This window comes from Carassius gibelio, chromosome A5 (genome assembly GCF_023724105.1).
Source record: "Carassius gibelio isolate Cgi1373 ecotype wild population from Czech Republic chromosome A5, carGib1.2-hapl.c, whole genome shotgun sequence".
Taxonomy (NCBI): domain Eukaryota; kingdom Metazoa; phylum Chordata; class Actinopteri; order Cypriniformes; family Cyprinidae; genus Carassius; species Carassius gibelio.
In genome coordinates this window covers 11,307,679-11,330,019 of record NC_068375.1, presented here as the reverse complement: position 1 = coordinate 11,330,019, position 22,341 = coordinate 11,307,679, and the positions used below count along the sequence as shown (strand labels likewise).

The window sequence follows — 22,341 nt, the reverse complement described above, 5'->3', positions numbered from 1 at the left end:
AATTGACTTTGTACACCGACGCATGTGTCATTCCTATTCTGCACCTGCGCAAAGCGCGCTTTTCCCTCCACAGAAGCACGTCGCTAAACTAGTGAATGAACTTGCGCTCCCTGGGCGGTTCAGCGCAAAAAAGGAGGCGTGTTCCGGCGCAAACAATCCCTGGTGCTATTTTGCTGTTCCATTAAACAATTGCGCCACTGACCAGAAAAAACCTAGTCTAAAGTCAGTGGCGCGTTGCGCGTTGTTCATTATGCTATTTTAAGGGCGCATGCTTGACCATAATGTATAGCGTGCACAACGCGCACACACTTTGCTCATGTAATCTACACAGATGCAACAGTTATTTTTGCAAATCATAAATTGTTACACTAAAAAAATATTAACACTTGAGATGACGGAAATCATTGTGGTGTGCCACGAAGATGTGAACAAAATAGGCATAAATCTAGCTTACAAATTATTCAGGCTAATTGTAGTAATTAAGGATCAGACATGTTTGAGGTCATATATGTATATAAGGACATCTGACAAATTGGTTTGTCCGTCAGGAACCAGGAAAAAAAATCGATGAAACAATTGTGGCTATTTCCTCCCACGCCTGTTTAACCGACGCTATTTTGGGTGGGTTTCTCCCATCCCCATACAACACACCTTCTCTGTCTTTCACTGCTCTTACAAGAACATCAGTCTCCTCGGCTGTGAACCGCTCCTGGCGTGCGCCTGGTAAATACGCCATAATAATAGCAATCCATAATGGAACTTGCGCACCTGCTTTTAAAGGGAATGTTGGATGACGCTCTGATTGGTTTATTTCACGTTACGCCCAAACCACACCTATGAATAATGAAGCTACTTCAGACCAACCCATTTTAGATTTGCGCCGGGCGCAAGAGCCATTTATCCCGCCGGGAAAATAGCAACAGCGCCGAGACCCGCCCACAAACTTACTTGCGCTTCGCGCTTTGACACTTGCGTTTCAGATCGTTAAAATAGGGCCCTAAATGTCTGACACTGAGCATTTAACAGGAAAAGAGGAAGAGGTCAGGTGATGAGACTCAATCGGCTTCTGAACTGTCTAAAGCAAAGGAAGAATTAATTAAGGTTGGGCAAATCTGATTCCAGACCAAATCCTGCCAGTGTGAATGACCACACATAAGACCCACTGTGAATTCTGGGTGGGGAAATGTTGTTTTAAGCTCCTGGAGTGTTAGAAAAAGTGCAGTTTGAAAAAGTTTTGCACATACTCTCTGGCTAATAGACATCCTATTTTTAAACTGGAGCAAATAGTAATGATGTTGTGCTTTGGGAGGACCTTGTCACTGGGAGGATCGACGTTTTGAAGCTGCTCAGTGGCCCAGAAGTAGTGACGTGTTGACAGTTTTAGAGAACATTGCTTGTGTGGTACAGTAGTTGTTTGGTGAGAGAGACTCGGAAAAGAATTGACAACACCAAGTTTGATAAAGTCATGGAAGTCCAAAGCCCCTAAAGCTATGGGGCTAGGAAAATAAATTGTGCATATTTTGTATCCATTTTGACTTAATTTGGTTATTTAGGATCTCATAAGGAAAGGAAAATACCAAATGAACATCTTTAATATCTTTTTAATATCTGAGATGAGGCTGATAGTTAAATTAAACAGATAGCTCAATGAAGTCTGCAGTCCAATGAAAGCAACATCTCTGAGCACTTCGATTCACCTATGATATAAATTCCATTAGGAATTCAGTGAGCATTTCTATAATATTTTTTAATTAGATGGTCGTTTTTAGGCAGTAAATATTCAGATTACTCATTTTTATACAATATTTTGTATAAAAGCAGTGAATCAGTCAGTGAAGATATATTTGTGATTCTGAAAGAGCTGGTAAAAGAGGTTTTCAAGTTTAAATTGGATTTTCCCCAGATTTTTCATTGTGGTGTTTGAAAGCTCAGAATAAAATACAGATTTATGTAAAGCCTAGCTCTAAAAATAAAATGTTCTGAAATGTGGTCAGAATTAGACAGATTCTGTGTTTCTTTTTCTTTTCTATCAATTCCTCAGTAAGCATGAAATTCGGTCACTATTCTAACCTCAGTTCAACAGTTTGGAACCCACTGGCTTCTGGTTTTGGGGATGAGTTCAGAGAAAGTACAGTGCACAACATTCAGCACAGTGCATAACAAGCTTCTGTCTGAAAGTGACTTAACAGAATGAACCAGTTCAGCTTTCTCTAAATGTTTCCCAGGTTCCTGGATGCAAGTCCTATCCATTTATCGTTTGGGGAATTGCCTGATGACATCCCACTGAGTGATGTGAAAACTGAACCACTATATGCCAATGATTACATGTCTCATAGATGTAGCATATAGAATACAGACAGGCAGATTATAATACATATATATATATATATATATATATATATATATGAGTGTGTGTGTGTGTGTGTGTGTATGTATGCATGTATTATTAATATTATTTATGCTGCTTGGTCAAGGGATATGGTGAAACTTTAAATTGTAATTTTATAACTAGCATGTATTATATACACAAAAGCAAACACACACAAATAATTTATTTGGGTTTTCGTAGTTAACATTTTTTTTTACAAAGAGTGTAGGAACAAGGTAATGCAATAAGATACATCATTTGAAAGAAAGAAAGAAAGAAAGAAAGAAAGAAAGAAAGAAAGAAAGAAAGAAAGACATTGCCATGGTTTGTGAGGGATTGATAGGTGTAAATAAATATCGACAAGTGCAACATAGTACTTTTACTAAAATATATATATATATATATATATATATATATATATATATATATATATATATATATATATATATATATATATATATATATATATATATATATATATTAATGAAAGCCTGAGACTAACCCTTGCTGTTGCTTACCAAACAGCATCGTAATGCAAACAAACGTGAGAGCAATGACTTCGGAGGTTAATGAGGACGATGAACCGTTAGGAAGGTGTTTACTGGGAAACTGGGTTCCACACAACATGTTTAAAGGGCTCATATGATGCTTTTTTAAAGATCATTATTTTGTGTATTTGCTGTGTAACAGAATATGTCGACATGCTTTAATGTTCAAAAAACACATTATTTTTATAATACTGTACATTATTGTAGGCCCTCTATGCCCCATCTCTCCCAAACACATTGTTTTCTACAAAGTCAGAAGTCCCTCCTTCCAACAAGTGCAGTCTTGCTCTGATTGGCCAGCTGACCCAGTGCATTGTGATTGGCCAAACACTGCAAGCACTCGTCTGAAATGTAACACACCTTTCCATAATCGTGTGCTTCATCTTTCAAAATAAATGTAAAGAAAATTAATATTAACCTGGTGGTGGATGAGGAGATACCCCCTGACAATGTAAAGCGCTTTGAGTGCCTAGAAAAGCGATATATAAATGTAAGGAATTATTATTATTGTTATTATTAACGTCCTTAGATTTACCATCAGGAGGGACTTAATGTCTCCATTCCCTCCTTCAGGAAACTAGGGTTACATACGCAACAGTGTCAGCTGACCCAGGGATTAAAAATGTATTTCGCATTATTAAAATGTATTTTTGTTCTTCAGCTTATATAGTAGGTCCTTTCAAATAAAGCCATCAGTTCTTTCTGCTGCATAAATCTTATTAATAAACTTATACACAGAAACTTAACACAGAAGACGAGCTGAACTTTTGGAAAATGATCCCATCAAAAGAATAAGGTAGCTAAATAAACAGAAATTTAATGTTTAACAACCTCTTTGTGTGTAAAACCAAGTGACATTTTATGATCCTCCCACATTTCTTGTTTCATGTGTCAGTAGAGGAAACAGTGGGAGAGCAGTGATGTAAGAATATTTATGTCATGGTTAGATTCATAGTTCAATTAAATCATTTACATTTTTATTTATCATCCAACGTTCTACATCTTTGAACATAAACTTGGTAACAAGTCTCTGACCCCAGACAAGTGGTTGTAATATTGTTTATAAATTAAAGCGAGAGATGAAAAAAAAATATAATTCTGAAATGAGACAGTACCTCATACCCATTGATCTTGTGCAGGTGGGTATGGAAAGACAAATACTGTTTTACATATTTTATTTAGCAATATAATTTTTTCATGATTCATTTTCTAAATAAACAGTCAATGGACCTAAAGGTGAATCAGAAAATTTTGCATTTTCTACTTTATTTATGCAATTCTTGTTTTAATGTAATCGTAAGAAATCAATGCTGAGTTGGCTCTTTCTCTATTTCAGATTGTTGTCTCTGTGAATATATGGTAGACAGACATCCATATGTATATTTAAATCTGTTTTCTTTCATCCATCTGTTGATTTAGAGAGACTCCTTCTGCTTAACTTAGTCATGAGTCGTTACTTCTTTATCTCCACACATCAAAGTGACTGTGTATTTTGAAATATTAAAAGACATTTTCAAAAAGTCAAACATTTCTTCTAAACTTATTGGGCCTGAAGTAATGATGGCTGTATGTAGTTTTTTTTTTTTTTTGCTACACGTGTCAGCTGAATAACTGCCATTGAGATTAACAGATAACACTCTGTATATTATATTAGCACTCCTTGATTAAATGACAAAAACAAGCCAACTACAGTTTTTTAACATAATGTAATTAGTGCAGGGTGATTTGATAAAAAAAAAAAAAAACTGTATATATGTATATATATATATATATATATATATATATATATATATATATATATATATATGTGTGTGTGTGTGTGTGTGTGTGTGTGTGTGTGTGTATATTCGTACGGTTTCATGGTTTATCATGTTATTTTCCCCAGACTGTGCCTTTATATGAATCAGAAATCATGAAAGTTGCAGACCCACTGCACTGTAATCATAATCCTAACAAGCATGCTACATGTTGCACAAGTAGTTTGTAATGTACATTTTATTGTATAACTTTAAAATCAAAAATGTGTAATTTCCCATTGCTACAAAATACTCTATAAAATACTATAGTTTAACAACAGTGTATTTCATGGGTTTTTCATGGGTAAAGATATGTAATGTTTTCCATGTCAAGTATGACTTCCTGACTTAACAAATGTTTTAATGAAGAGCAAGTGACTAGTTAATACTTCTCTAGTAAAATTAAGTTACTTGTTTTTTGTGGCCAAATTAGAAAAATGTTTATTTGGGTGCAGGTGGCAGCCTTTTTCATCCTCAGAGAGAGCTCTAACTATTTGTTGAAAATCAACTGATGTGCTGTTTCTTTGTATCAGGATGCTTACTTTCACACAGCTGTGCTGTCAGTCAGAGCTGTTCTGTCGCTGCATTCCTCTTACAGCAGAAATTAACATTGGGTAACTATGGCAACAAGTAATTTTAGACTTCATTAATTCAGTGTTTCCCTTTGTTTTTACAAAATTTGTTTTCTCTGAGGAACTCCACAGAAAGCCTTTGAACTGGCTTAATTCCTAAACAATTTAATCTTGTCGCTTCAAGGAAAAATACATTTAAATCATTTTCTCTCACTCTGGGCCCTATTTTAACGATCTGAAACGCAAGTGTCAAAGCGCGAAGCGCAAGTAACTTTGTGGGCGGGTCTCGGCGCTGTTGCTATTTTCCCGGCGGGATAAATGGCTCTTGCGCCCGGCGCAAATCTAAAATGGGTTGGTCTGAAGTAGCTTCATTATTCATAGGTGTGGTTTGGGCGTAAGGTGAAATAAACCAATCAGAGCGTCATCCAACATTCCCTTTAAAAGCAGGTGCGCAAGTTCCATTATGGATTGCTATTATTATGGCGTATTTACCAGGCGCACGCCAGGAGCGGTTCACAGCCGAGGAGACTGATGTTCTTGTAAGAGCAGTGAAAGACAGAGAAGTTGTGTTGTATGGGGATGGGAGAAACCCACCCAAAATAGCGTCGGTTAAACAGGTGTGGGAGGAAATAGCCACAATTGTTTCATCGATTTTTTTTTTTCTGGTTCTTGACGGACAAACAAATTTGTCAGATGTCCTTATATACATATATGTCTTGCCACTATCGGGCAAACAGGTCTGATCCTTAATTACTACTATTAGCCTGAATAATTTGTAAGCAAGATTTCACAATGATTTCCGTCTTCTCATGTGTTAATATTTTTTTAGTGTAACAATTTATGATTTGCAAAAATAACTGTTGCATCTGTGTAGATTACATGAGCAAAGTGTATGCGCGTTGTGCACGCTATACATTATGGTCAAGCTTGCGCCCTTAAAATAGCATAATGAACAATGCGCAACGCGCCAATGACTTTAGACTAGGTTTTTTCTGGTCAGTGGCGCAATTGTTTAATGGAACAGCAAAATAGCACCAGGGATTGTTTGCGCCGGAACACGCCTCCTTTTTTGCGCTGAACCGCCCAGGGAGCGCAAGTTCATTCACTAGTTTAGCGACGTGCTTCTGTGGAGGGAAAAGCGCGCTTTGCGCAGGTGCAAAATAGGAATGACACATGCGTCGGTGTACAAAGTCAATTGCGCTGGGTGCAAGATAGGGCCCTCTGTGTGTGTGTGTGTGTGTGTGTGTGTGTGTGTGTGTGTGTGTGTAGCCGAAACAGTATCAATGTTTTATACTGTATTATTTGAAACCAACAGAAGGTGATTTTGACGTATATTTAATAATAACATATTTTTTTTGTAATTAAACATACTTATAAACTAAAAGCTGTGCCTATATTTCATAAAGCCCTGGTAAATCAGTTTTGTTGCTGAGTATATATCAGTGCGCAGAGCTTTGCAGAATGACCACTTGGCAACAGCATTGACTGTGACAGAGCTGATGGTGGGCGGTAATTAAGAATCATGGGGGTGAGAAGCAGCTGTGAACATGAGTTCACACACACACAGATGCAGTGCACTAAAGGCACAGATGCCAAATGGATTCTTAATGATCAGACCACGACGTCACCCCTATTTACCACAAAACTGTTGAGTGAGCAGTAATAATCAGAGCTGTATGTTCTTTAACGAGCAGCGTATGGTTTCAAAGAGAGTAACACCAAATGCTTTATGACATGGGGATACTGAAAATGATGTTCTATTATTATCTTTTTTTAAACAGAGGGTTACAGTAACATTAGTAGAAACTAACCATCAGTTGGTATCTCATACTATAAAAATATGCTATATATCTTACAGTAGTTAGATTAAGCTACATACTCTCTCTCTCTCTCTCTCTCTCTCTCTCTCTCTCTAGTGGATGTAAGATCAATGAATACACAGCAACACACACTCTCAAATCCCCTCCAAACACACTGATGCATTAATGCTGTAATGTATACAATCATATATTTATCAAAACAACCAGACACATAAATTCATTCCAAACACACAAGACATTTACACTGATACTCACATTCACCCATTGCAACCAACAGAAACAAAGTTTTTTTGAGACTTCATATAATCTTACTTTGTTTCTACATTGTTGCATTGTCCATTCATACAGTACAGTTCTTTTCAAAATCTTCAACATATAGTTCAACTCTAGTACACAAACTATACTTCATAAGTATGATTAAAATGTGGGGATTTTTATGTTGCTTCGGTCCTGGAGTCCATTGTAGTGGACATGAAAAGTTTTATAATTAAAAGAGTTGTCACAAATCTTGTTTTTAAGACTCATTTCTATATTGTAGAAGAGCAAATATAATATAAAAAAATTATAATAATAATGAATACTTTAAAAAAATGATAAATCAGGTCTGAGAGGGTTAAATGGTTTTTGAATACTTTCCAAGAGGTTTTTTTAGGTTGTGATCAATAAGGAGGTGGAGTATTTAGTGGAGTATTTAGCTTAAGAGTTGCAGTTAATGTAGCTCTAAGAAAGACTGAGATATTCAAGTGTGCAGTTTTCTCTTTGTCTGTTTTGCCAATAAGCTGCAAAGCCCTTTGGGAAGGTGTATTGAGAGGGAAAGGATACATTAATATTCACAATTCCTGAGAGTGAGACTATTTACAAGTTTTGCTAATAATGACACAAGAACCTGCTTTTAATTCAGTTTACTGAACAAAATATCTTACAATGTCTTGGATATACATATATATAAATATTACATTATGATAAAACTTCACTCTGTCCTCAGACTAGACAACCACCATTCAATTCTTTTGAATGAGTTAAGAAGATCTCAAATACACATCACCAGTTTCCAAAAATCTAAATATAGAAAGGACAAAAAAAAATAAGACTTTCACCGAGAAAGACCTACTTAACTGTCAGCACAAGAAATTTTAAATGTAAAAAAAAAAAAAACAACAACTATACAATTTTTGCAGTTTTAAAGCAGGTATGAAATATACCTGAATTAACCTCCCTCAAAAGGTATTATAATGCGTTGTTCCACGCAAGAGCGAGAAACCCTTGCAGACACAGAACAAATATATGAAACAGTGGCTCTGATCCTGGTGACTTCCTGTCATCAGCAGCGCTCTCAGATAACATAGACATCTGTCTTCTCTCCCAGAAGCCAATACGTTCTCATTTTGCCTTTACCCTAAAAGAGAGGAACAACACCAATCAATAGCATGCATCAAATAGCACTCAAACAGCTCACTGGAGGAACTAATCTACGAAGCAATATGCTCTTTTCATAATGAAAAGACTAAAGAATTCTGCAAAGACAGGTGGTGGAAACCGGAGCTTTATTGTGATCCAGGCATTTTAAGTCTCAGATTGGTATGAAAGGCCAACATCAACACAACAGAGCATTGTTAAATGTTCAGATTTCACAGGATATCTGAAAATATGAAAGTGATAGGAACAGATTATTTATTGTTTTGGTGGGAAAATAATGCCTAATACCTAAAGGATTTTGTACAGAATTTCTATAGAAAATCTCTATCAATGTTCTGTTGATTGAATTGATCCTACTGGATTGACAAAATCCTACTGGATGAACTAATATACTGCAGTCATTAAGTATTGTTTAATCTTAATCATAATTCTATTACAGTTTTTAAATCATTAAAGATTGTGCTATAAAATGCTCAAATGCTCTAAATCTAGTTTTGTGTGTGTGTGTGTGTGTGTGTCATATATCAGGACACAACTGTGTATATTGACATGGGTATGACACAGGTATTACAAGGAGAAAGTGACTTATGAGGACATAACCCATGTCCCCATTTTTCAAAACAATTATAAATCATACAGAATGAGTTTTTATGAGAAAGTAAAAATGCACAAAGTTTCTTGTGAGGGGTAGGGTTAGGTTTAGGGTTGGTGTAGGGCCATAGAATATACATTTTGTACAGTATACAAGCCTATGGGATGTCCCCACTTTTCACAAAAACAAACGTGTGTGTGTGTGTGTTCTTAATGTATTTGTAATAAGGGACGGTAAATACAAATCTAATTTATTATCAATGGTTGGTTTCAAGCCATTATTTAATGCCATTCTCCCATATTTTCCGTGACCTAATTTAAAGTGAGAAATATTTATTCTTTATTACTGATCACAAAAAAATTTATTTTTCTCTCACATTCATATAGTGTATCATTTCAGAAACCAAGCACAAGTGAAGCCTCATACCTTCATCTCCACGTCTCCTCGCAGCTGGAGTTCGAAGTAGCCAAACTCATCCAGCACCTCTTTGGTGGCTGAAGACAAATGTATCCTCAGAGCTGTGGAGGAAATGATAGTCATTAACAATCAATAGAGTAACAGCCAATCACTATAAGTGCACAGCTGTGAGTGAGATGACACCATGATAAAATATGATTTACCACATATAAGAACGACAACAGACACACTACACGTATGGGACAATGAGCAATCTGTCCTGGATATAGGAGGAACAGAATACTGCTTTTAATCTGAGAGGCTCCATGTAGTGCGGGACTCCTTATGGCTAAGAGTGCATTAAAGCTGCAACAAAGTGTAAACATGCCATAAATCTAACCGGATGTTGGATACTGGGTCCTTGTCACTAATTATTAATTATTAATAAAGCCCAGAGTCGATACTTGTGGTAAGTCTCACGAGCAACAGCTATTACTTGTGAACTGGTGAAATGCATATTAAAATACAAGTATACAATGCTCCTGAGGAGCTTTGTTTCCAACCCTAGTGAGCTGCCTCGCTGACTGCTGTCCACATAAGCAGCTACCTTCTAAGGTACATATTTTAAAATGTAATTATTCATGTGATGGCAAAGCTTCAGTGTCACATAATACTTTAGAATATGCTGATTTGGTGCTCAAGAAAGTTTTCCTACTATAATTGATGTTGAAATTTAGGTGTGCTGCTTAAAATTTTGTGTAAATCATGATTTATTTTTATTCAGGATTGTTAGATGAAAAGAAAGTTCAACAGCATTTTATATGAATTTTATGTTACATAATAAATGAGTTTACTGTAATTCAATTTTGATCAATTTAATGTATCCTTGCTGAACAAAAGTATAATTTCTTTAACAAAATAAAAGTAACTAACAGTTTTCTATGTTAATATAACAAAATCACAAAACCAAGATGTAGTTAACTTAAGCCCCTTTCACACTGCGATTCCGGCAAATACACAGGTAAAGTGTTCCTGCAATTGTTCCCGGGTCGCAAGATTTTGCACTTTCACACTGCCAGTGATTACCCGGGATATGTGCGTGCTTTCACACACAACACGTAAAGGTCCCGTAACGACACGTGACATCAGCGCGTGATGTGTAATATACGAGTCGAAAACGTTAGGCATGTTATACTTTCACTGAAGCAAGCGAACGATCTCGGCGTCAGCGTGGAAAGTGAGGAACGAACTGATCTCTGCCTTATTACAGTTTGCACATATTTTTTTGTCGTGAACGTTGATCTTCCTCCAAACAGCTGGTAAATGAGTCGTGCGATAACGCGCGTCATCACCACGACACAGCATTAGATCTGGCTTTTGTTCACACAGCGCTCGTCCCGGGATTTAACCCAGCAATGTTACTAGGTCCCCAACCCAGGTTCAATGCTGGAATCAATCCCGGGACATGTTTGCTTTCACACAGAAGGCGACCCGGCAATGTTCCGGCAATTTGCTGGGTCCGACGTGCAGTGTGAAAGGAGCTATAGTATCATGCTGCATTGTCATGGTGTGGAAACAATTTTGCATTCTGAACAAAGATCAAAAACATATTTTTGTCACCAACCTTCCCCTGTAGACTCCATACGGGATGCCGTGTTGACAGTATCTCCGAATAAACAGTACCGGGGCATCTTAAGACCCACTACACCAGCACAGACAGGGCCTGCTCAACACACACAAATGCAGCAAAGAGGGAGATTAAGTCACTTTTGGAATCCTGTAACTGCTTATACACAGTCCTAATACTTCCTGACAGGTTGGGAAAAAAAATCGACTGAACAAAAGCAACAGGCAACTATCAGATCACATGTACCGAATATGACATTCTCCATTTCTGTCACTGATTGAGTTTTGGTTCCTTGCCACTGTCGCAAATGGCTTACTTATAGTTGGGGATGCTTGGCTGATTGTGCAGACACTATTGGAAGAGAGCTGAACTGGACAATGACCTCTCTGAATCATCAATGGACTTTAGCTGCAAAAATGACTTGTTATTGTCTTCTTGCATTATTGGCAAACTATTTTCCTGTTTGACACTGTATTGCTACACAATCAGTATTGTATGAAGAGCTTTACAAGTAAAGGTGATTTGACTTGATAATCACCTTACATTTCAAATGCACTCCTATTACATAAAAGAGATGCAAACAGATACTTCAATGGAAACAGAAACAAAAAAAATAAATAATGTTGTAAATAGAGAAAAAGTGTGATTTAGGTTTAATAATAAGCTTTAAGATTTTTGTCTCATATTTAAGAGAAGAAAAAAAACTTATAATCTCATGTGTTTTTTAGAAGTTCTCAACAAGGTCTTAAACTGTTTTTAGGGAACCCTTCCTAAGCACCCAATGTATTTGCTACATCGTTAGAAGAATGGCATCTACGCTAATATTAGTCTGTTTCTCTCTTATTCCGAGGTCACCGAAGCCACCAGAGCCAGCCTGTATCTGGATCAGATGTTCACCGCAAAACCGGATCCAGTACACATCCAGCCCAGATGGTGGATCAGCACCTAGAAAGGACCTCTACAGCCCTGAATGTCAGTAGAGACCAGGACAACTAGAGCCCCAGATACAGATCCATAGTCAAAACCTTGTCTCCAAGATGACCACCAGGACAAGACCACAGGAAACAGATGATTCTTCTGCACAATCTGACTTTGCTGCAGTCTGGAATTGAACTACTGGTTTCTTCTGGTCAGAGGAGAACTGGCCCCCCAACTGAGCCTGGTTTCTCCCAAGGTTTTTTTCTCCATTCTGTCACCGATGGAGTTTCGGTTCCTTGCTGCAGTCGCCTCTGGCTTGCTTAGTTGGGCACATTTAATATCCAGCAATATCATCGACTTGATTGCACTGATACTATTTAAACTGAGCTTAGCAGGATAATGACATAATTGAATTCAATGATGAACTGCCTTTTTGCTTTATTGACACACTGTTTTCCTATTTAATGCTGTTCAATTGCTTCATTACAATCTGTATCGGTAAAGGTGACTTGACTTGACTTTAGATTTGCCAAGATGACAACATATACAATTAAATTCAATATGAATGCCAGCAATTCTTATAAAAAATAAAAAATATCTGAGCTATCAGCCTCATTCTAAGGATCTATACCCTTAAATAATGCCTAAACTGTCTAAATTTCAAGGCTATTAAATTTTAAGATTTCATGTTTTATATATTTTATATTTTTAGGAGAAAAAATCTGAGACAAAGTTGAAAGCAACCTCTGAACATTTTCTTATGGGTTATTGTACAAATATTCATATGCATTTATTATCCACAATCATTGCTTGGCCTTAACTTGCCATGGTTTTCTCAACATTAGTCAACACTTGACTGAATGACCAAATGAATGAATATTAATAATGGAATCTGTGAAACAGTTACGATACCTGTGTGGATTCCTATTCGCAGTCGTAGCTGATCGTTGGGTCTGTGTCTGATTTTGAAGGTTTTAACCTGTTCCAGTAAAGCCAGTGACATGCTGGCTATCTCACGGGCATGTAGCTTCCCATTCCTCACAGGCAGACCCGAGACCACCATGTATGCATCACCAATTGTCTCCACCTGCCATGAGCAAAAGAATAAAGAATTTTTCACAGTTTTAAGCCTTCAAATAATCTGATTAAAACTGCAATAATTTCAGAAACACTAATATGCTGATTATAAAATCACATTCTATCAAATCGATAGATAGTGTATTACAGTTACCTATGAAAAGATACTGCACTGCCTTAAAAAAGACACTTACCTTATATACATCAAAATTATCAATGATGGCATCAAAGCATGTGTAGAGATCATTGAGCAGTGTCACCACCTGAGCAGAGTAACAGAACACTGTTAAGAGCAGCACTTTTTTTTTTATTACAACAATTTTAAAAGTAATAAATAAATAACTAAATCAAGATTATATATATATATATCTTTATTAAGATATTTCACCACAAATTTCTTTTATTACAGCTATCAACTGTAAAAACTTTTGTAGAAATAATCTACAGTAACGTTGTGCCAATCGGCCAATTGCTTCACAGATGTTAAGGAAGTTGTTCTTGAAGTTCAAAATTTTTAGCTCATGCTGTCCAGGATTTAAGATTATAACAACATCTTTTTCACATTTTTGTATTTAGAATTTAGCAATAAATAATAATAATAATTAGCAATTACAGCTCTTTCGTGGATGTTGGCTTTGTTCTCAGTGGTCAGTTTTTGTGGAAACAGATATATTGTGGATACTGAGGTTTGCAGTCACTTTTGCTGCAGTATTTCAGTGTTGTTTGGACACAATCATTCTTATTGTTCGTCAGTCCCTATCATTTACTTTCAGTTTTCGCCCACTGTTCTTCTTTGCAGATGAAGTTTTGCCATGCTTTGTTCACATAGTCAAAACTGTAAAGAAAAACAAACAAAAAATTGGCCTGTTATGCTTACAGATACTCCTGCTAAATAGGCTCCCTTGATTTTCCCTGCTTGGCAAGGAATCCATTTCACAGAACACTTGTACTAACCACTGCTGAACAAGATATATTACTCTGATAACTAAAAGATAATCACAAAAACATTTTTTATTGTAGTCTGCACGAATGATATTAACTCCTATAATTGTGGCTGTTCACATAATTTTGTGTAACCCCTGTGTGTGTGTGTGTGTGTGTGTATGTGTGTGTGTGTTCTTTTTAAACCAATAAATCATAGAAAATAATCCTTTAAATCCAGAGACATCCAGGAAAGACACTTGACAGTTACCCCACTAAACTGAAACACTGAAAGCATTTATTAATGAAGGTGCTGTCCATTTGACGATTTCTTTGAAATCAGCCATGATACAAAACATGTTGCTCTGTTCAGCTCATTCTCACCAAAATTCATTAGTTTGACTATATTCAGATGAGACTTCTTCTGATTCAAGAGATTTTTTTTATTTTTTTATGAGAACCTGACAGAAATAGTTCTACATCTGTGCCCCAGAAGAAGAAAAAAATCAGTTCAAACAGAATGTATAATAAAAGTCTATTGTGTCTGCAGCTCTGCCATGTATCATAGAGATGAAGCGAATTAAGACTGTTGTGATGTGTTTCTGCTTGAACTCTCAATGGTTCCCTCAAATTAAAATACCTTCTCCCCGAGCCCCATCCTCTCCCCCGATCCCATCCCTGGATGTATGCCCAGAAAGAGGCCTTACAGAGACACATATTTGCATACATACAGCAAAAAATATGACAAAATTAATATGGAGGCCAGCTTCCTTATGAAGTTGTCATGCTATAAGCTTAACCACTGAAAGACAGCTGGATTTCAAGATTTATTACAGGGGAGATGAAGGTTGCGACTATCTTCAAATTTGCTAATTAAAATAAAAACTCTTCTTTACACAACATTACGGATGTCTGGCACAGAATTCATTATTGCACGAGCATCAAGTGAGAATATATGACCATCTTGGGGCAAAACTTCATAACATATAGTCTATATCTTGCTATATGTTAACTACATCTTGCTATAAGTATAAGTCTACGTGTTGCTTGCAATAGAAATGATGTGCAGTGCTTGCATAATCATAAAATATTGTAGGATAGTCACTTACTAAATATATTTATATTCACTTCAACCACAAAGAGAGCAGACAAAATATGAAATATGTCCATTGTCCATATTTTTTAAATAATAATATATTTAGCATTATTATTATTAAATAATATAGCATAATTTCCAGAACATAAGTCATATGTTTTTTTTTTATAATCTGAAACTAGCAGCGATTTACTGTGAGTTTATTTAAACAGCACATTTATTTTATTTTATTTTATTTTATTTGTTTTATTTTTTGCACATGCAATTTTGACCCTGTGTTTCTGGAAACTGTGGTAATAAATGAATAATATAATATAATATAATATAATATAATATAATATAATATAATATAATATAATATAATATAATATAATATAATATAATATAATATAATATAATAAACCTCCATGCCAAGCTGAATTGATGCAGTAATTAGAGCAAAAGTATTGAGTACATGTACAGTAAATGAACACACTTTTCAGGAGGCCAACAATACACTAACATTTTTTTTTTTTATTGGTCTTATGAAGTATTCTAGTTTGTTGAGATTGTGAATTGGTGGGTTTTTGTTAAATGTGAGCCAAAACCATTACAATTAAAAAAAAACAAAGACTTAAACTACTTCAGTCTGTGTTCATTTAATTTATTTAATACACAAGTTTCACAGCTTGAGTTGAACATTCCACAACATTCTAATTTATTGAGATGCAACTGTAGTTTCCCACTGAAGATACATTGAAAATCAAAGATTCAAAATCTAATTTATACCTAGAAATAATCTGAGAGTTTTAAGATCATTCAAAATGAATGTGCTGACCTGTAATGGTGTACTCTCAGCAGACATTGATGTGAAGCCCACTATGTCACTGAAATAGATGGTGACACTATCAAAGGCTTCGGCCTGTACAGTCTCCCCACGCTTGAGCTGCTCTGCCACTGAACTGTGAGAAGAATTAGGTTATGATGTGAACCATGAAATTATTTTCCAAACACCAGTCCAAAAACAATAGCAGACATGTAGCCGCAAACTATCAGTTAGTTTAACAATTCATAGTTGAACACAGAAAATAATTTCATTTAATAAATCCTTATATAAAAACTAAAGAAAGGTATAAACAAACTGAAAATGATTTACAGCATTTCGAAATAGGGGAGCTTAGTTCAGCAGCTTTCCCTTAATAAGACCCAAGATCACTTTTGTGATCAATTATGATAATTTAAGAATGAGCTTTAATTAAAGAATAAATGACCCTAGTTAATTCCTAGCTATATCCTTATAGGGTTTAATACTCTATATTTAGTCAGCTTGTCTGCTTCATCTTAAGCCAGTCTAAAAGTTCTCACCGCTTACATAATTATCTGAAAAAAAAAAAGACTATAGTCAAAGAAGAATAAGCCATTTTTAGATGAGATAAAAAATATGGTAGAAGTGACGTCACATTCAAGTAATCTAGTAATAAGAGAACTCTTTAAATAATAGCTATCTCTTCCTCAATCTCCAATTAAAAGTTTGGAAACTGCATTGGAAAATTACACAACACGATTCTTACTGTGGAAGGATTTGGTAAAGAAGGTTTTCAGCTTTCCGTTTCTCCTCGAGGTAGGCCTGTGTTCGCTCCTCTACCAGGTTCTCCAGGTTATTGGCATATTGCTCCATTCTGGACAGTAAGTTATTGAGAATACTGGTGCTGCCTTCTCTGTTGAGAAAAAAACAAAACATTAGACACCTGCTTCTACACATGGTGTGTAATTACAGCAGATATATATGATTATAATTACAGAAGACAGATTACAGTAGAAGATTACAATTATGTGAAATCACCGGTAACCCATCAATAATTCAACAAGATGATCTGGAGAGATTGCAGCATATTATGAAAAAAAAAAAAAAGAAAAAAGCATGAAAATGGCATTGAAAATAGGAAACGTACTCAGTTCTGCAGTTAAGTGCAGTGTACTTCATAAGGAATATAGCATCGTTGCATCTGACGAGGCGGTAAAACGCAGCACTTATGATGAAGTGTGGTCGATTCTGGATGAATCGTGCTGCTGGCATGTGTTTTGCTCAATTATATTGTTCTATTTAGGGGTCAGAGCTCGCTCCTACATGCAGCACACCCATACAGACCTGCAGGGCTACTTTCATCTAATGAGCCACATTTCTCAATGCTTGATTTTAACTTTGGCAACTGAATATATTAATAATCAAATACTGCTCATACTTACGGGAAGATTTATTTTATTTTTATTTTGGATAATAATGTAATAAAGATAATTTCCATTGAGGTCCTAAAAATATTTAACTATAACATACAATCACAAAACTAATACAACTTTTTACACCATTTTAAAACTTCACTCTGTGTGCACATATTTTAAAAACACTAGTTGTGTATAAACTAGTTGTGCCCCCCCCCCCCTCATTGCACTCCCATATCCATTTGGATAAATTATATTACTACCCACTGAAGCATGGCTTTGAAAATAAATTTCTTACCAAACTGTTATTACCCATTTGAATTCAAATAACTCTTTTCTCCAATGGTAATACCTGTACCCAAATGAGTACGAGCTGAGGATGAGCTGGATGGATAAAGGTAAAAGAACATTTATACTAGTCTACTAATATCACATACATATTTTAGCTACAGTGCATAAAATGTAAGCATCTGTGACAGTTATGTTCTGTTTTATACTTTTATTTTCTTTTGACCTGGTTTTCCTGTTTTCTTTTGTCCCGTTGTTCCCACTTCCAGTTGGACACTGATTTTGTTGTGCACTTGCTCTTTGTTCTGTTGATTTTTATCATGTCTATTTAAGTCTTCCGTTTGGTTTTGACTTTGTTTTATAAAACTTCAGCATTTTCCAGCTGTCTAGGGAGTAACTTCTTTGATTTGTTCAATAAAAGTCTAGTTGCAATTAGATCGTCTCGTCCTCACTTCCCAGAACCAGCACTGGAACGGCATTGAGATTAGATGTAATTTATAGCAGTTCTCCTGCAGTTGACTGCACAAGTCTTTCTCCTTACAATGCACTTGATCTACAACAATTTTCAGGTACTGCTTCAGGTACTGAGCTTTTGTGAAACAGCCTGTAATTTTAAGTTGGCCTGTACAATCAGTTCTGTGATCTGGGGAAATGCTGCCCTGGTTTATACGCAGATAACATTGTCTAATCACTAACATGTCTAAACAAGATGCATTTATATAATGAAGACTGGGCTTTATGGTCCTCTTTTACGTGAAACATACCAGGCATTTTAGTGGAACTTTGTCAATGGCTGTCAAGTGCTCCTTTGGGTAATTAACCATAAAGCTTTCACTCACATCAATAAAAGCTGTTTATCAATGAGCTGTCAGCTCTAGGACAGATGCTGCAGTCTGTTCAGAGATACAATGCTGCTGCTACCTCTTGTAAATATAACAGATCTAAGTGTGCAGTGCTTACTTGTTAAATTTTGCAATAAAGATCTTGATGTGGCTGAAGTCAGGCCGTTCCGCAGCGTCTTCAGCCCAACAGCCTTCCATTAAGATGGTCAGCTCCTCACAGTGCCGGCTGTTATCTGTGGTAGGCCTGAAGTATGGCTTCTGGCCATTCCGCACCTTCTGGATTATCTCTGTAAACCAAACCAAACACGTGTCAATGGTGTTCAACAAATCAGTTTAAATGTATTTAACTTTAGGGCTCTTACCTTTGGGACTGAGATCCATGCCTTCAACATAAAATGGGCCATTCCTTAGTGCTATCTCCTGTAGTATGATCCCAAAACTGTACACATCGCCTTTCTGGGTTCCTTGGGGTGGATGCCTATCATATATCAGCAACTCTGGGGCCGTCCATAGCTTTTCTGAAAAATCCATTTGGGAAGCAGTCACTAAATATGGTCACATTAGGGACTGAATCATCACTGCAACAAAAGTCAACTGATTTTTCATGCATCAAAACAGAAAACCTTAGCAGGTTCTTACTTGCATACAGTGCATGTGAGTCTTCATTTTCAGAAGACGAACGGAAGCTTGCCAGACCATAATCTGTGATTTTCAAAACGAAGCGGCTATCCACCACACAGTTAGATGATTTCAGATTGCCATGGGAGCCAATGTAACTGTTGTGCAGATAATTCATTCCCTGGCAGCACAAGCATTAAACAAAACATTATGTCTTTACGCACAGTTTATGGGGCAGAATAGAGCAGAATACACATTGAATATTAATCTTAATAATACTTTAAGCATTAAGAACATTTCTGGGTTGATAGAAGCCAGAGAACATATTATTTCATATATATATATAGGAGGAACAACTCCTAGGCAATTATATCTGACAGCCATAAATTCAGGTGGCCTTGGTCTAAGTGCTATTTTTAAATCAAGCAATGCTTTTAAAACATTTTTTCCATCTTAAAAGCAAAAGGAATGATTTGTGCATTTAAGTGACAGTTTACTTTGTTGTTGTTCCAAGCCAATTTTTTAGCAAACACCAAATGCTTTTATGTGCCAGGGCTTTCTACCTTTGACACTGAACAGAAGATTTGGTTACTTTAATTAATTGAGGGATAGCGTTCAGAGAGAAATTATTTTTATATCTTTTCCAAAAACAATGTCATGCTATCTTTGACACCATGCCATTTTCTTTTACAAATGGGACACGTCTCAGAAAAGCAAATAATCAACCAACACTGCTTTATGATTATGTTTCCCATCTGGCATTTTCAATAATACATTAGACATTTTAAAAGGCACGCTATATTTACTGGATTTCAAAAGCCATGGGAAGAGTTGTTTTTAATGTATGATGTTTTTAATTCCAGAACTAAAAAGACCATCATTTAACTAAAGTAAACTAAAATACATATAAAAAAAATGTGTGAATGAATAGGGTTCAAGTATGTTCTGGATACACATTTATAAAGATTTCAGTTGTCTCACAAACCTTCACAATGTCATTGATCAGTGAGTATCGAAACATCCAGTCCAGGTTGATGCTCTCATTTTCAAGGATGTCCTGTGAAAGAACAAACTGGAATTCAACACTGGAAAACATCTAAATACACAGAAGTTATTTTCATACAACCACACACACACACACACACACACACAGACACAGACACAGACACACAAATATATATATGTATATATATATATATATATATATATATATATATATATATATATATATATATATATATATATATATATATATATATGAAACAAAGTAGTTTTAAGCATAAACTTGAGAGTGTTTACCTGGAGACTTCCCCTGGGGCAATATTCTGTCACAATGCAGATGTTTGGTGGATCGATACAAGCGCCAATAAACCTTGTCAAATGGTTGAACTGCACATCTCTCATCTATAAGTAACAACAAAATGGGTTTTGAATTATAATCTGTATGCTGCTGACAGATAGTATGGTTTTCACTTATTCTGAAAATCTCAATGACCAGTAAAATAAAGCTAAAAATAAAATAAAATACATTTAAATATCATTAGAAATTGTTTTTTTTCTAGTTTCCCCAAGGTTTTATTTTTATTTTTTTCAGACCGTGTCTATAACAGCATGGCAAAACATTTACATTATGGAGCTACAGTGAGTGGCAAAATCTGTATAAGATCATGTAAAGTTTACTTTAGCACAACCTCTGACCTCCATAACACTGAAGGGGACATGTCAGTGGGAGCGAAGAAGAAAGTTTCCACTTCCCTATTTTTACCCCCCCCACTCCCATTTGTCTTTGTCTGGACCTTTATTTCATTTTGTCCCAACAGCTAATCAGGCTGCCAGGGCCACGGTCTGCAGTGATGACACTTTTTACCACACAAGCACCAAGCCATGCAGTTTTCCCATCAAAGCTGAGCAGGTTAGAACTGGCCACAAGGCTGGTCTTATCAGCTTTCCCTAGGAATAAGAATTCCCTTGTCAAAATAAACTTAGGCTTCAAATAAGCCTGTTATGGGAAGCATGGACTCACTGCATGTTTAGTTTTTTTTTTTAGGCTCAAACTTAATCACGATCGTCTCAGACAGACAGAGAGAACAGATTTAGCCTATGAATAGTATAGCATACTAAAATATGATTCCTACTATTTCAGCTTTGTAAAAAACTGTGCATAGCATTAGAATTTTCTGCATGCAGACAATACCATAGATGTCCAAAAAGTTTTGGGAACACTGTATCCCACAATGCAATGTACTCGACTTTATAATGACCTTCCTTATCCAATATGACAAAAGAACTGTAGCCAGTTCTGTTCAGAACTGTTTCAACCATGATTTGGTTCGTAATGGTTTGTTGGGGTTTTGTGGTTTATCAGAAAATAGCTTGAAATTGGACAACTAAATATTATTTTAATATTGAATTTTTTTTTTATCTTACCATGGTTGGATGTTTTTCTTTGAGGGTTTTTTACATAATATGCATTCTTGCATTTAGAAATAGCACACTGGGTGGTCAAGATGAGTTCTGTATGTTGTTTAACTTGATATGGCATTCTAAAAACACTTGTGGTGGGCTGCTCAAAAAAACATGAAGTTGTGGCCAAAGATATCCGTGTGAATGAGAATAGCAGTGATGCTTTAAACAGGATGAATGAAAATAATAATAAAACAAATCATGCATTTAAAGAACAGAGAAACTAATTGCTAAGGCCATTTAAAAAACTGGTAGGACGCCGCGGCGTAAAAATAAATATCACAATAATAGACTAAGGGCCCTATTTTAACGATCTAAACGCAAAGTGTAAATCGCATGGCGCAGGTGCACTCAGGGCGTGTCCAAATCCACTTTTGATATTTTAACAACGGAAAAATGGTTGGCACGCCCGGGCGCATGGTCTAAACGTGTTGTCCCTATTCTCTTAATGAGTATATTTTGGCCGTAACATGCAATAAACTAATCAGACTTTCATCTTCCATTCCCTTTAAGAGCCAGGTGCACTCGTGCCATGACGGATTTGCTTTTAACGGCGTAATTTGGCAAGCGCAAAGACAGAACGAGTCTCCGAGATGAAACGGAGCTGTTCGTGTGAGAGCAAATAACCTAATTCTGATACATGACTATCCATTATGACATGTAGGCATATATATTAGCCGACAAAAAAAATCTTATGCATTGCAATCCTTTAATTTTTTATATTTGGCATGTTTGTGTGCTGCTGTGTGTCCCTGTGTTTAATAAGCAGTGTGTACGCTCTTTA

At 36.0% G+C, this 22,341-nt stretch overlaps 1 protein-coding gene across 1 annotated transcript in view; it reads right to left on the bottom strand.

Annotated features, from left to right (window-relative positions):
• Positions 1-7,991: 7,991 nt before the first annotated feature.
• Positions 7,992-22,341, bottom strand: part of LOC127993367 (atrial natriuretic peptide receptor 2) — a 42,705-nt gene continuing 28,355 nt past the window's right edge. Inside the window, exons 11-22 of the mRNA XM_052591714.1 lie at positions 20,394-20,498; positions 20,080-20,151; positions 19,116-19,275; positions 18,839-18,994; positions 18,595-18,763; positions 16,698-16,844; positions 15,965-16,088; positions 13,325-13,393; positions 12,966-13,140; positions 11,133-11,231; positions 9,539-9,630; positions 7,992-8,500 (exon numbers count right to left, since the gene is read on the bottom strand). Of these exons, the coding sequence (XP_052447674.1) occupies positions 8,438-8,500; positions 9,539-9,630; positions 11,133-11,231; positions 12,966-13,140; positions 13,325-13,393; positions 15,965-16,088; positions 16,698-16,844; positions 18,595-18,763; positions 18,839-18,994; positions 19,116-19,275; positions 20,080-20,151; positions 20,394-20,498 (1,431 nt within the window). The 3' untranslated portion in view covers positions 7,992-8,437. The remainder of the gene's footprint in view (positions 8,501-9,538; positions 9,631-11,132; positions 11,232-12,965; positions 13,141-13,324; positions 13,394-15,964; positions 16,089-16,697; positions 16,845-18,594; positions 18,764-18,838; positions 18,995-19,115; positions 19,276-20,079; positions 20,152-20,393; positions 20,499-22,341) is intronic.